The sequence below is a fragment of the Sycon ciliatum genome, chromosome 1, assembly GCF_964019385.1.
Source record: "Sycon ciliatum chromosome 1, ocSycCili1.1, whole genome shotgun sequence".
Taxonomy (NCBI): domain Eukaryota; kingdom Metazoa; phylum Porifera; class Calcarea; order Leucosolenida; family Sycettidae; genus Sycon; species Sycon ciliatum.
Window position 1 is genome coordinate 89,977,539 of NC_088643.1, and position 16,390 is coordinate 89,993,928.

Consider the following 16,390-nt stretch of genomic DNA (forward strand, 5'->3'; position numbering starts at 1 on the left):
ATCAATATGACTGATTTATTATACTATTATACTCCCTGATGAAGCCCCAAGGGCGAAAATTTGGAGATTTCATTTCTTTTCAATAGAATTTGCAGCGTCAACGACCTTGGTATGGTGGTGGTGACTGATTGTGATATGAATTGGCTGCTGCAGTGGAGCCGCCTCCGTGTTCTAAACAAATGACTGACTTACTGCACAAATAACATGGTCTCACTCAAATGATATGCAGCAGCATAAACATGTACGCATGCACACAAACAACACACCTGGAGCCATTGGCACGCAAAATGTGTTCTCGTATGGTGACAGTGCAGTAGTACCAGACGAATAGGAAGTGTAGAACGGCATCCAAAGTTCTGCAATTACACAAGCATGGGCACACGCATACAGGTGGACATACAGGCAAAGACTTTTCTTGGAACAGAATGACAATACCCCTCCCCCGTGTGAAATAGAATTGTTAAATTATCAGATTTTTCGACAGTGAGAGCGATTCTAACAACATGACCATCAGTGCAGGCCAAGACGAGGGTGGTGATCAGATGGATTGCATTTTCAAACCAGAATCGCAGACAGTTTCTACCTATTCGACACATGAACCCATGAATATTGGTGCTCTCTTCATTGCATTGCTCAATCAGACCAGTTCTATACATTGCAGCCCTCAATCTCCGGACGGCTAGCTGTTTCGACCTTGTTGCTATAGGTCTCACCAGTGAAGCTCAGGGTATCTGGCCAAACTCATCGTCATGAAGTCTACATGTGAACAACAATATTGAGCACATTGCAGCCCTAAATACACGAAAGCAAGCCTGCCTCTGCCGGGTTTTGAATGCAAGACACCTACCGTGATGGAAACAAAAAGCATGAAATAGCTAGAAAGCAGGTTATGATGGTGACTCTGAGCTTGAAAACTTCATACTGCTCCTTGTACGCAAACCTAGAGACAACACATTGAACGGAGAAGAAGACACTACAACACTCAACATTCTGTCATAGAAGAGTGCAATCATGTACATCTCAGTATCATATGGCGTTTCATCAGTTGACACAACACGAGAAAAAACCACCAGGGCTATGGATATAATATTCGAGTACTGCAATCGCAGCAGGGAAGTATACTATTAAGATTCTACAAGTGTCCAAGAGACATGGTTGCTGCACTACACTACAGAGACAGCCTATTCTGCCACCGTTCTTCCACATACACTTTGGCTGCAACTGTGTAAGCCAGGATCCTGAAAGCTCTCACAAGTCACAGCGGGATAAGAGAAGTGAGGGCGGCGCATTCATCTCTACCCAGTCTACCAGTGACAGTAGACTACCTACTTGTACTGTTTTTAGTGCAGGAAGTTGCCAGTTCAAAGCTGTTCCACTATGAACAACTCTCCAAATTTCAGAAGTATGAGTGCCCATTTTCCTGTTTAAACAATTTATGGATTATGTACTCTATCGCATTCTACCAGCCTATGATTCGGTTGGTGGAGATGGTAGAGGCTGGTAGAGCTACCAGTCTTACATGTGGTAGGTGAAATGCTGAACATCCCTACCCAAACTGATAGAGCTACCTCTTCCAACAGAGTAATGACAAAATACACGCTCAGCTAGGCGCTCTGAAATGGGCACCACTTACTTTTCCTTCTCGTTACGCATTTGAACGTTCAGATCACCCAGGACGATCTGCAATATGATACTGAAGCACACGAGCACACACACGCACACACGCACGCGCACGCACACACACACACACACACACACCTCAGACCTCAGACCTGCCCATCGCGGAAGCGATGATAGCGAACAGCTATGTTAGACATAGCAACTTGTGCTGGGATAACACCATTCAACAGCTTGCAAGGCTGATGAATTGACCGCCACTAATGTTAGCCTGGTATCCACCACACACGCACGCACGCACGCACGCACGCACGCACACACACACACACACTTGTACTTGCTCACTGCCAAAACTGGTCACGTGGGTCTCCCCGGGAGAGGGGAGAGAGACTCAAAAGGAATCTTGGAAAGATGACTCAATTGGCCATTGAACCACCCAGCGGCCGACACCCCCTGAAATCCCCAAACTAGGGTGGACTTGAAATGATCCCACTTACGGGCTCACCACACCTCAGTAAGTGGGTGAGGACAAGGTGCAGAAAAAGGATTGACGGCATCAGGGTATCCGTCCCGGGATCCAACTGCAGGTACCCCTGCCCCCCCCAGTGAAAGTAATACTTGGTACTAGTGTGGGTGGCTAAATCAGAGTGGAACTGATATAAGCTTCACTAGCACCATTGATTACACAAGAGTTAATCTAGCCAGAAGCAGTCCATGGTTAACAGGTATGTATACTTCAAATAGAAAGTATATGAACCCTGAAACCAACAAAGGTGGTAGGTACAACAATACACCTTCAAGCAGCCGAGCCCGTTGGCAACAGGCCCAACACTATCTGGCATAAGTGTACCCACCAATCGAACTAGCTGGCACACACACACACACACACACACACACACACACACACACTACTACTACCACTACTACTACTTATGCACACACACACACACACACACACACACACACCGCATAAACCACGCGGATCGAGGCAGGCTAGTCAAGAAGAGGAAAAGAAGAGTACCATGACGTAATAATTATTATAGTGATGGCATGAGGTTGATAGAAAATCAAATATCCCATGGTGCGTGTTATTGCTTAGTTGGCCATCGATAAACGGAGAGGAAATTTGTAGTGATGTAACGAACCATGAATTTTACAAACGAACAATCTAGCGAATACAATTCAAGGGAACGAATGATTATTCTACTATTCCACAAGAAAAAATCATTAATGACAATTATCAAGAACTATTGCGAATGCGAAGTGTACATGTAGCAACACACACAACACAAGCGCTCAGACTCAAGTCTGTGTAGAGTCTACCATGGTCTTCCGCCCGTAGTCTAGTCATTAGAGAGGTTCCGCACAACGTAAAGTTGAGCAACTTTACGTTAGTGGACGGGAAAAACCCGTGAATTCGCGAGTTTGCACTCCACTTAGGGGTCGTCGCAAAAGTTTTTTGTCGTCCCTGAAACGAACATGATTCATTTGGGGGGGAGGGGGTGCGAGCCAAAATCGCAAGTCGACCGACACTGTACATATGACATGTACATGCATGCGATTTTCGTCGTCCAGCATAGCAAGCTGTGTTCGTTTCAGAGGGAGGGGAGGGGGTCCAAGTACGAAATGAACGATGTTCGTTTCAGGGACGACAGAAAACTTTTGCGACGACCCCTTACGGAAAGTTGTCTACGGAGAGTACGTAGATAGGGCTCTGATAACGTAGCTGGTCCGTAAGTGGATTGGGGTACAAATTTATGACTCTCTCCCCAGGTCGATCTGGTCGTACACTGCCGCGTTCAGAGTTGCCAAGGGCAGCTACGTGATTCGAAAACTCCGTATGGCGGAACCCAGATGCGCATGAAGTTTACATAAGACTTTCCGTAGATCGACTACGTTTTTTACTAACGTAATTACGTTATGCGGAACCTCTCTATTGTCTGCAACACAGCACACAGTTTATGCATTCAAGTCGAGAGATCTAGAGTGTCGCGCGCAGTATGCAGCGCACGGACTTCGCCCACCCACGAACATTCGAATTTTAGAACCTTCGACCTAGATTTTATCCGATCGATTATTCGTTGAGGTCCAAGAGCTCGAGGAAATTCGAACAATCGATTATTCGTTACATCACTAGAAATTTGTACTGTGACATACAGAAACAAACAAAAAAGGATACGGATAAATAGTGGACGTCTTTTAAAATACTCTTACAAACACACCTCCCACCGCTTTCGGAGTTGCATCTGCGGATTGATCCTTGAACGGGTTCCTACGGATGCGGAAAACTCGGCCTCTAACCAAGTCCCAAGCGAACCGTGACATTTTTATTTCATTTTTACAAACACACCGATGAGGTACACATGTAGATGGCAGACAGATAGGTACAACAAGCAGGACGGAGGTGAACAAGAGATCACACTTATAGAACAACACTCAGCATTCGCATGAACACAAGAATTAACTCGGCCTTACTGATTTGGCTTCGGTAGCGTTGCACGGATCTCAAGGAGGTCCTTTTCCATCTGATCCAGCTGCGTAAGGTGCTCTGCTGATTCTGCAAAAGACGTGCTACAAACACACAAACGAACACATGGGACAGCATTACACTGTACGTCACATCCCGATGGTGTAGCATGCTCGTACACAATGAGGACACCAGCTGGTCCAGTATTGAATCAACTCAGCAACTCCGGGTTTGTTGCTCAATGCAATTATCAGGCGGCTTGATATGCACAGGTACTCGCCGCAAGGACTAATTCAATCGCAGGCACATGTATAATAGCAAAATCAATGGCCAAAAACCAGCTGTGAAACACACGTGTTATGTCCGAGCACAGTCCTACTGTTGTGGCGCGCAAAGACGATGCAATATCAAGCATCCTAGAATCACGAAATTTCGGACGGAACCACATGTGTCACATATCAATGGAGCGATCAGCATAATCACGTGAGAGTAAAAAAAAGACCGAAGCATTTGGGCTCAAATGGGATTTATGGAGATGGGAAAGATGCTGAAAAGGCTGCTTCCCCACAGCTGACGCATGGAAAGTTCTTGAAAGCAACAGATTTGGTATGAACAGTTGTGCGAGGCAAAGGCATGTGCAACACTGCACATTGGACAGACTAGAGACAACTCGTACCACTAACCCAGAGACACGTGCTCTCGAGTTCTTCAAGTCTTTCAATTGCTTGCCAATTCTAGTCGGATGCTTGGCATAATCATCAAGCATCAACTTGAGCTTCCGGTGGCTTTCCTGCATGGTAATCATTACATCACACGACATATTCCACAGTCAGTCTGAGGAGTTGTTCTCAGATTACCCCATACCATCATCTTAGTACAAAAATTATATTATAATAATAATTCACGGTTTGCGTTAGCTTTCGTATCCGTAGGGACACCACCACCCTCTGTGGATCAAGGCGCAGATGCACCTCCTAAAGCGGTGGGAGGTGAGTAGATCAAACCCACCACAAAGTGGCCAAAGACCGAAAATCCCATTCGTTGCATCCATGCTCCCCTCGTGCCAGGCCACGAGTTCCCAATTAACTGTGGGTGGCAGCACGTACAATAATGCCCAGTGGGAATACGGTGTGCAACAGTGCTACGAGATAGTCCCATGCACTATTTCCTTCCGTCCTATCAGTGTGCACTGATGTACGGCTTCATTCAAGAATGACTATGTCTACTGAACATGTATTGCCTTTCTCGGTACCAATAATACATGCCCTAAATCACATAAGAACTCAGATGGTGAGCCAAGGAAAAACATTAATTGTAACATGGAAATTGTGGAATTTCTCAGTACTCCTTGTCAGTTTTGTGCTAGATTGTGCACGTCTGACTGTTCAAAATCTGGTTTATTTGGTGGACTCGATCGCATAACTTGTGCCCACAATTTCCATGTTACAACTAAATCACATACTACTACTTTTCAGGTTGCTGGTGTGTAGTGCTCCCGGAAAGGAAACTGCGCATGCGCTGTACATTGTTCGATCACCAAAAAACATGTCCAAACACAACCAACACCACCACATTCACACACTATACCAGTGCATGCATATGTGAATTGAGTTCATAGAAGGTGAACACCAGGGAGTTGTAACATCTAGGGAGGAGACACGAGGCCATAGCACTGACCTCGGATTCGGGAGTTCTATGTGATCAGTCATCTATGCAACTTATGGTCGCGGCTTTGAACAGCTGACCTGAAACGCGAGCCAGTCCCACCAAGCCGTATGCGGACATACATAAACCCACCCAGGGTGACCGAAACGAGCCTGGGGTGAAGTGAAACCCACATCATTTCACATTCCAGTCACCCAGTCTCCCTGGTGAATACTAGTTAGTGCAACCATGTACAGTAGGTATCGGTTATAGCGTGGGTGTTTGAAAAACGACTTTCTATTCTTATTTCCGATATTTCTTACACACGATAAATATAGTGTGACGTATCATATGCATGTGCGCATACCCAGGAAGATCATCATACATGCAACGTAGTGCTGCTGTGTACCGGTATGCGGTTTCTCATAGTCATACTTCCAAAGTAATCCCATACTGGGCCATAGGTTCACCATGTGGCTGAGCAACATGAGATACATGACCACAACAGATGCACTTGCAGCATTATGATGCAATTCGAGTCGGTTCAGAACTGTATCGGGCAGATGCTATTACTACAGGCGATACACTTTGTACTAATCTGGCATGTTTTGCTACACAAAGTCCATTCTTAGGACCGATATATTCCATTACACGATAACATTGCTTGTAAGAATAAATATACACATGAAACCCAGGTTATGATTATGAAAATAGGAGAGTTCATTCTTGTAGGCAGTATATTCTTTTACACGGCCACACTATCTCTTAATTTGCTGGCCGAAAATCCTATATATAGGATTTGAAAATGCGTGCCTTTATGCCGTTGTTATTGGTCATCACGACCAATAATAACGGCATAATGGTTTTCATGGAAGTTGTAAATATGTTTGAGGCATGAATGTTTACATTTAAGATTCATAGGGCGATAATATTTCTGATGCATACCTATTTTCCGCAATAATTGGAAATTTGAGCATAATTGTTCAGCTGCTGTCATGGAAAGGACTGAAGCAGTGAATGTGCAGAAGAACATTACAGGTGTGGCACGGGGTGGCTTCATGACGACATATCGCACATGCCGTCATGAAACTACCAGTTTTAAGGATAAAACAAGGTCCAATAAAATCTCAAATCCTATATATAGGATTCGAAAAATAGGGCACAGGCCTTAGTAATACTGGGCAAGGAGATGAGCCTGAGATGTTAGTGTTTGAAAAAATTATCTTATTCAACTCTCGATATCTACTAAGACCTAGCAAGGAAGAATTGGTCACATACTTTTTGCTATTCTCATGCCACACCCATTTTGAGTTGAAAAATATGACCAAAATCCTATATATAGGATTTAGCAAATTAAGAGATAACCGATACGCACTATACATGTATTCACATGTAGTCCCTTATTATGTGCGCAGTTCTGGTAAAATGAGAATGCTTGTCATAGTGGATTCGCCTACTTTGAGTACTTGAGCGCAACTAGCCCCTTTTTAGTTTTCTGAACCAGGCTCATGAGCGAATCCTGATACACAATCTGATCACATCTACAGTTGTGGCCAAAAAATCTCATCCGGGAGCCAAAAGCAGCGCCAAGGCTCATGCGGCCCTTGGATGGGTTTTTGGACCGTGCCCGATGTAATTGAAATGAAAACGCGGATCTACTGACTGTTGACTCGCAGGTCAGATTTTCTTTAGCCATGACTGTACTAGATATAGACGTGCTCTGCCTAGCTACGGATTATAGCAAGAATCCATAACCTCTGGTGGTTACTGGTATGTGGTTGTGGACTCTTGATTATAGTCTACCAGTATCAATGTATGTATGCCTCTCGGGGAGTGTAAGATGAAATTCAAATTCAAAATAAAAATGATACTGGTATTACCAATGATCGGCTGCGCATTCTTACTAGAGTTAAAGACATGCTATACTATAGCCTTCTCATCATACTGAATAATTATTATCCTTGGCCAGTAAAAGGAATCATAATAATTTCGGGCAGTGTCACAGTATCACAAGAACAATAATTGATCGTGTGCTACGCTGACCTTGATCCGGCGATACTCCTCCACTAATGTCGACCAATCATTCAGCCATTGCTGGGATGCTCGATCTAGCTTAACACTTCTTTCCGACGCCATTCTGATGGCACGGTTCGAAATCAATTTTCCAGAGAAAACAGCAATGTTCTATGAATAGATCTAGAAAGCTCCTACATGCACTAGAAAGCACAATGACTTGACTTGTAGTTACGGTATGTTTTGCCACCAATTTGAACTGCAGCGATTGACGAAGCACGCAACTACTAAGTTGAAAGACTAGATGTTTCAACTACATGTACATGTACTTTCTAAAGGTCTATACTATTCCAAAAGGTCTGACAAGAATTTGAAGATGATTGATGCTCGTGTGCTGTCAAGTAACGTTATAACGTTAACGTTAGTTGACAAACTTACTTCTGTCATTTTGGAAAACAACTTTTCAAACAGTCACGTACAAAATTTTATTTATTTTTTAAAAATGGTGCACGTCGTTGTACGGACATCCGGATGTACGACGTTCTGTACTAGGCATACTACATGTACTAGGCTATGCCCGTAGGTGTGTACACATACACACCCGGTGGGTAGGTCTACTACGCGTATACGGGTGTTCATTTGTGTACTATAATAGTATAAAATTTAATGAGCATTTGACCAAGTATTTTACTACAGTACTTGCCAATCGATCGCGTTTCCAGCTTCTTTACTTGGATAGAACTAACATGTACGTAGCTAGATCTTTGTCGGAAAAAGTTTTCGTACGAAATGCATTCAGGGCCCATTTTCTTGCTAATCTTAGTGCAAATGGCAATACATGTAGGGTCTTGCACATAATACCAAGAGTCCATTATGGACTCTTGATAATACGGCATTCTACGAGATTCTCAGTCTCACTCTCACTAGATATGTACACACAACTCCATCCACCTGCTGGGCAGAAGCGTGCCTGGATATTGGAGGTTTGGGAGGGTAGAGAGTACATGTACATGTATTTCCAATTTATTCCCGTAGCTATGCAAAATAATAATAATAATGACAGTTCGCATTTCACTCATTGCATGAGGTCAACGCATCTGTTAACAATTTCGAGCCAAGCAGCTCTATCAGAAGCAGATTGCACAGCATCCAGAAGCGACAGATTAATGCATTGTAAGTCTTTCCTAGCTATGCAAAAGACGTTATATTATATTATTTAAATTTTGAATAGGGCAATCCCCACAGGCCTAAGGCCTTTTTACAGGGTACCCGATGTGATCACGTACAGATTTGCGGAATAGTGAAAGCGAGGAGCAAGAGCGAATGTCAGCTGGAAGAGAATTCCAGCGGTCAGAAGCCAGAAAGCTCAAAGCGAATAAGCCATAACGATTGCGTGCTGTAGGCAGAGCAAGGGAATCTATGGACTGGGAACGTGTACGGGCAGCTGTGTGTGTTGCGGCAGAACGAAGGCAGAAGCAATCAGAGAGCAGAGTGCTACACATGCCACGTTGGGCCCGAAAGACAAGAATATATACAATTTAAGCTGATAGCGCAGTGCAATAGGAGCAAGGCCATATCTGGTGTGTAAGACTGAAACATCAAAATGCCAAGGGAAACCAAAAACAATCCTAACAGCGCGGTTAGGATTGTTACTTCAGTAACGTCTGGCGCTAGCCAGGGTCCACACAGCTTTAATTTGGTATTTGTTTGTTTGTGTGTTTGTTTGTTTGTTTATGTCACGCCTGGCGCTATATCTGACGGCAAAAAATCATAGGGATGTTATAAATTTTTCTCTTATTTTTTCAGGCATATCCTGGGATTCGAACCCGCACTATCGCCCTACAAAGGCTACGCATATTCCCCCATACACTTCGCATTCATACTCATTCTTCCAAGTAATATTTATTTTTAGTTGCTTCCCGTTATGATCTTGCGTTTGAAAGCCCTATTTGAATATTGCGGGCAGCTGTATGTGGCCAGCTGTGTTTGATGGTACGGTACGGGAGACGGTGTCGTATTACCCTCGATCGTACCTCTCCCGTACCCACAATACGGTACAGGCGAGGTATCCCGTACACATCCTTTTTTTTTGCATGTACATACATTTATTGATTTATTTTTTGAAAAACGTAAAAATGCCCCCGTACCTATCCCTTCCGTACCGTACCATCAAAGACGGCTGGCCACAATGCATATTCAAATAGGGCTTTCAAATGCAAGAACATAATGTGAAGCAACTTGGAAGAATTAGGCTGTGTTTACATGAGAAATTTCAACCCGGGTCGAGTTCACCCCGGGTTGAAAGTCTGTACGATAGACAAAAGAGGTGAGCGTTTACATGAAGACAGTTGACCCGGGTCAAATACTGATATGCCGCCAAAAGTCCACTTCTAGAGTCCTGTATGGTCACGTGAATCCGTTCGCGCGAAATTTGCATCTGCAGTGCTGTTCAAACCTGGCGCGAGATACGCACAGAAGTACGTTTGTACGATTTTCTTGACCCGGGTTGATTTCAACCCTCCCCTTGGGGGGAGGGTTGAAATCAACCCGGGGTGAAATTTCAACCCGGGTCAAGCGCAGTGCGTCATGTAAACGCGCCATTCACTTTGTGCACATGGGGGGTTGAAATCTGACCCGGGTCGAACTCAACCCGGGTTGAAACGCTTCATGTAAACACAGCCTAAGTATGTATGCGAAGTGTATCGGGGGATGCATGCAGGGCGCGATAGTGCGGGTTCGAATCCCAGGTTATGTCTTAAAAAAAAGGAATTTTTAAAGAATTTATAACATCCCAATGCTTTTTTTTGTCTAGGTCATCAAGGCAAAAAAGCATAGCGTAGGGCCCTGAGCTTCCAAGCTCTCTCGTTTCCAGCGATGGCCGACTAAAGGTCATCTCAACACGTTGTGCCGGAAGCAAGACAGACATTTGCAATGCACAGTCAAATGCAGTCCACTACATGTACAATGAATGTGCTGTACAAAAAGCAACATCGGTTTATTACAAGAGCGGGACTGGGGAGATGGTTTGAGACTGAGTCATACAGCAAATCTCCTAAAATAATTGTTGCTAAAGCAGTAAAAGTTGCTAGCAAGCCAAGCGTAGTGGAGGTGAGCAGATGCTTTCAAGCAACTTGATGCTGGCCTATCTCAGACATTTCACAGGGGGTCACGGTGAAAGAGAACATGACAAACAAAACAAGACTGGAATCAACAGTAGTCACACAGCCGTGAGCGCATGTGAGCGCGCTCGGGTGTGTATGTGTCGATAAGAGACAGAGGAGCTCCTAAATATGTACATGTCAGACGAAGAGATTAATCCGAAGAGATAGCATCGAAGACTGATAAACTAGACACTACAAAAACACAGCGACAGCACAATACATGCGGAACAAATGAAGCAGGAGAAATTAAATTCACACCAAGCACCAAGTTCGGATACAGCACATGCTTCTCCATGAACAACACAGCCTGCCTCTGTGTACCCATCCTATAGTAAACGGCTGGACACTACATACTGCCAGCAGATTCAAACTCCTCAAGGTCAGCCAGTTAGATGGTGATCAGCTGGTCGTTGTTATCATCTACTCATGGGAGGTCGTGACATCATACCCTGCGGCGGGGGCATTCCAGGGCCTGGAGGACCTGAACACAAACAACGGAAGCAGAACTGAAAGTTAAATCAGGGCAAGTAGTACCAAAGCAACGAAGGCATGGAGAGCACCGATAATACAGATGTTTCTATTAAAGGTGCGCAAGCCCCCCTGCAGCCACTTCATTAGACATTACACTAAAAACCCTACACACAGTGTGACACCATACTCAAAGCAAGTGGTCTCTTCACTGCAAAATACTAATTTCTAAATCAAATTTTTGGCCAGGAGCCATCATCAGAATACAGATGTTCACCACTTTTAAATCAAGTTGATGAATCAAACTGCATGCTCCTAAGCTACAGGTCCACATTGCCTAGAAATTCTCAGTTTATAGCGAGCACCCCTCACCTGACATGCCCATGGGTGGTGGCATTCCTGGCCGCATCATGCCCATTGGTGGAGGAGGCATCATTGGCATGCCAGGACGCATCATTGGCATCCCGCCTGGCATAGCTCCAGGCATACCACCTGCACCGCCACTCGGCATATTACCCACTGGAGGTGGTATAGCCACACCTGACAAGCAGATAGCACAAATAAAGACAGCATGCATGTATTGTGAATTAGTGAAAGGAGAGGCGTATACAGCAAAACAGGTCAAGGGGACCACTAAGACAAGGCGACCACCTGTCTCAGAGGATCACAAAAACCAGAACGAAATGATGATATTCTTAGTCAAATGAATTTGGATAAGGGGGTGCACACAGGGACCTCGTTTCGAGGGTCACTTGGGAGAATTTAAGCCTAAAATCAATTTTTCACCAGTTGTAGTGTTCGGGGTGCTGAGTCGAATGGTCCGAAAGAATGGTCTTGGTCCGAAGAAGCTGAGACGCTCCGTTCCTCCTTTATTCCCAATCGAACTCGCGCACTTCCACCGAAACTGGGTGACTGCGCCCTACTAGATGGGGATTTGTATGCAAAACGTCACTAAAAGCGCCATTTCGTTCTTATAAAAGCACGGATGACCGCGATTGGCCCATATGTTTTAGTCTTTCGGACGCTGAGTTGACTGGTTTGGTCCGAGAAAGCAGTGATGCAGCGTTCGGCCCGTATTCCCAATCGAACATAGTCGAATAAGTGGTCACGTGCTCATGCGTGCACAAAGTCAACTGGTCACCGTGCCTGCAGGCTACAACTTTCACACCAAGGTTCAACTCGAGTTCAACTCGAGTGACAGGAACGCGCCCAAATAGGCTGTAAGTTGACTGCACTGAATAAACCTAGACCGCCGCACTGCACTCATCCACAATATCCAGCCAAATAGAAGTGTCCAGTGCGTTGACCAGACCGTCTTGCAAATCTTTGAACCTGAGAGCAATGAAGAAATGCTACAAGCCAGGCCAGGGTGCACCCAGGGAGAGTGCTCCATCCGATCAGTTGCAGTGATGACAATCATGAGCCATACATGGCGTATACATACAAAAGTGACACTGCCATGCCAAAAAAGGTGTTCCGCCAGGAGGAGCGAAACACACCATCATGTGCACGGTACGTGCAATAACATAATTAACGTCCTTGAAGGGAGATACAGTACTAGCCACCCAACCTGACCCCTGACATCTAAAGCTAGGCTCTACTTAAAATATAGTGTCACACAGTACGAACCAAGAGGAACACAATGGCATCATGGTTCACTAACCTCGCTGATCTATAAGAGTCTGTGCTTGCTCCTCTACCCACTTCTGGTAATAGTAGCGAACATTTTCCTTGTGCTTGCGACCGTTGTTGTGTGTCTTGCGCACAGATGGCTGCAGAGCAAGCACATACAGAGCAAGATGGACACAGGCCTAGTACGGGACATATACAGGATACCTCAAGCGTGATAGAGACGGCACTACATGAAATTCTGTATGGGATGTGTATTATTACATGGGAAATGTAAGGGAGACCCAAGCCAGGCATAGAGTCAATTCATATATACGTGATACCAGCCGAAACATTACACGGTATGCACTCTCTACATGTAGTCAACACCTCACGGAGTAAGCAACGGGGCAGCTGCTGGCACGTGACCTGGGACCCTTGCACTAATTCACGTGGCATATGCGAACAATGCCGGGCCGCACGCACGCACACACACATATACATTTACACACGTGTACACACACACACACATATATAAACAAACATACATACGCGCACATGTAATAAAGGGCACTGGATCCCAGTTTCACTTGGTGTACATCTAATGAACCTCGGGAATAAAACAAAGCCGTGTTCACTGTACAGCCCCGGGGCGGTTGTATTCATATTCCTGAGGTCAGATTCTATGACTTGCCAGCACCAGCACCAGCACCAAAGCCAGCACCTCCATGCCTATCAATGAATGTACAGGTAACGGCTCAGTGTATGGACACTACTACAATGATTACTATACATGTATGTGCATAGAAGAAGCCACCGGTTGCCCATGCTTGACAGGGAACCTATTAGTCATGGAGACAGAAGCATTGCAGACATGAAAGACAACTTGCAGATGAGGTGCTAACATGTCCTGTGATATATGCATGGGTGGTTGCTTTTCATGCTATCAAGATTCCATAAACAGGAGTACGCAACTGTGTTTATGCGTCCGTGCGTGGCGCTGCCTTCATAACGCAACTTGCTTCCATCACGCTCTGAAAGCATGCATTCAAACCCAGAATCTCTCGTACTAGCACATCCGTTGTTGCTCCATTCTTTCGTGGTCCCACGCGGTCTCTCAATTTCGGGGCTGGTGGACTCCAGTTTCATACGAAAGTTCATTTCAAGCCAGAGGGAAAGGGTGGTGTTTGATTTTCCGCAGTACACGGACTGCAGCTGAATGATGTAATGAAGGCAGCGCGCCGTGCATCTGGTCCATAGCAAAGAGATCACAGTTGGATATTCTTGTTTACAGACTCTTGATGCTGTCTAATGATTGGTTTATGCGTGGAGCTTTGACGATGAAGTTTGAGTCACAGAGGGACGGCTTTTAATCCTTCTTTGTATGCGCACCGTAGAAGAAACCAATGCTTCCAAAGGAGCAATATATACAACAGGGCCTAAGAGTGGAGATGGACCTGGCCTGAAAATTCGGATAATTTATTTTTAACCCTTATCCGACCGTCAAAGTGGACAAATTATCAGTCCCAGCGAGACGCGGCGACCTGTTTTAATGGTAACTTTAGTTTCCCTTTGGTGATAATGGCAATCTTAGGCTTTTTGGAAAGCTTGAGCCATGAGGAGTTCTCTAGAAACAGTTTCTAGCCTTCATTTGTAAGAGGAACAAAAATCCATCTCCAATTCCATTTTTTGAAGAGAAGTACGGCTCTTCGACATGTGGACAATTTTTAGTCTTAAATTTGTACTTTCATGCTAACAAATTTTGAATATACCATCAGGGAAGCCTCCAGGCAAAGTTTTAGGAGGGCAACATAATCATTGCCAAAGTTACACCATTTGGAAACTTGTTTCGTACTCGGTGTGAAAACAGACCTCATTCAGAGACCTATAACTTCTTTTTGGAACCAGCGAAGATGCTCCGGTCTTTTGCAAATGAATGGTGGGTTTTTCTTGCTTCTTTTGAGACCAAAATTGTGCAGATTCGATCACAAATAAGTGAGTTACAGCTTGTCAAATTCATCGACGGATAGTCAATTGGTGTAGCCAAGGGACCCTAAACGAGTGTTGTGAAGATGTATACGGCACTCATAGATCGGAGATCAAGAGTTGCACTTTTGGGGTTATGTACTCTTGATATAACGGATAGCTACAGTGGATTCTTCGCATCTTGAGAAAAGGGCCTGGGGTCATATTGTTCAAGAAGAAAGACTTGGATGGAGAGCCAAGCATTTATTTATAGTAAAGAAAAGGATCAAGGAACTACAAGTTACGCTATAATGTCCACTAACACCACCAGTTACTAAACAATCAGCTCACGTGATAACATTGCTCTAGCACGTCTTGGTAGTTGGAAGGCTGTTGGAGTGCGCATCCAAGACATGCAAGTGCAAATAGCCAGTTAGTTGTAAAACATCAGTACCGTCGGTCAGTGTCGTGCAAAGTTATCGCAAGAGCTGATTTTTTAGTAACTGGTGGTGTTTGTGGACATTATTGCGTGACCAATCCTTTCAATGTTCTTACATTTCCTTTTCCACCTGGACTCCTCCTTGGCTTCCCTTTTTCTCTCTAGCTCTTCTCTTGTACCTTCTTGCTATTATTCACTTAATGTGGGGCTTTGAATAAATCATGGATTAGGACATTCTAGAATAACTTGTAGTTCCTTGGTCCTTTTCTTTACTATAAAGAATGACTTAATGTGCCAATAATAGTGGAGTAATAGTTGCGGCAATGGCGAGTAGCGATTCTCGTATCTTACAGAATCGTGCGTGAGGAACGTATCACAGTAGTCGCAATAGTACCTACAAAAAGACAAACAACAAATTGACAAAAAAAAACAGCAGTGAACGTGAAAGGGAGCAAAAACGATTTACACAAGCCGCAGGGACAAGTTCTTACTTTCCCATGGTTGGTGAAAGACACAGCGTACGTAGCTCAGCTACTATTCCATATACCGAGTTAGTATAATCTTCAATTATGGGCTTACAACATAATGCGAACAAACCTAGGCAAAAGTCGTATTTCAAACTGTGAGATAAGAGCTACAATTGTAAAGTAGAGATGTAATGATACAGGATTATGAATCCAAAAGATCCTGCTAAAAAATTATTTGCTGAACGTTCATTCGTCGCGAGCGAAAAATCAGGCATGACGTCGACGACTCCATGCATGATCCAGCTAGCTCCTGGATATCCGGATATATCCCTACAAAAAAAAAACTTTGCGCAAAAATGCTGAAGAGATGCAGGGCGCGTTTGGTTGGTACGAACTAGAACAGGATTCACCAGAACAGCGCGTTTGGTTGGGACTGCACCTGTTCTGGGTCGGCCAGAACATGTTCTGCTTGCTCCGGCCTCGAGGCCCGAGCAGACCAAGCAGTTTCACTTTTTCACAGTGAAACCTGGCGGGAACATCG

The 16,390-nt window shown here is 44.6% G+C and overlaps 2 protein-coding genes across 2 annotated transcripts in view; both read right to left on the minus strand.

Moving 5' to 3' along the window:
- Positions 1 to 8,126, minus strand: part of LOC135806340 (ion channel TACAN-like) — a 17,054-nt gene extending 8,928 nt beyond the window's left edge. The window contains exons 1-6 of the mRNA XM_065320510.1: positions 7,772 to 8,126; positions 4,768 to 4,874; positions 4,093 to 4,188; positions 1,634 to 1,693; positions 848 to 940; positions 267 to 356 (exon numbers count right to left, since the gene is read on the minus strand). Of these exons, the coding sequence (XP_065176582.1) occupies positions 267 to 356; positions 848 to 940; positions 1,634 to 1,693; positions 4,093 to 4,188; positions 4,768 to 4,874; positions 7,772 to 7,864 (539 nt within the window). The 5' untranslated portion in view covers positions 7,865 to 8,126. The remainder of the gene's footprint in view (positions 1 to 266; positions 357 to 847; positions 941 to 1,633; positions 1,694 to 4,092; positions 4,189 to 4,767; positions 4,875 to 7,771) is intronic.
- A 2,559-nt stretch (positions 8,127 to 10,685) lies between these two features.
- Positions 10,686 to 16,061, minus strand: LOC135806343 (U1 small nuclear ribonucleoprotein C-like). Its single transcript, XM_065320513.1, has 5 exons — positions 15,874 to 16,061; positions 15,734 to 15,776; positions 13,034 to 13,142; positions 11,743 to 11,910; positions 10,686 to 11,383 (listed from the first exon to the last, which is right to left on the minus strand). The coding sequence occupies exons 1-5, from the start codon at positions 15,879 to 15,881 to the stop codon at positions 11,319 to 11,321; spliced, it is 393 nt and encodes a 130-aa protein (XP_065176585.1). The 5' UTR covers positions 15,882 to 16,061; the 3' UTR covers positions 10,686 to 11,318.
- Between the last annotated feature and the right edge of the window lie 329 nt (positions 16,062 to 16,390).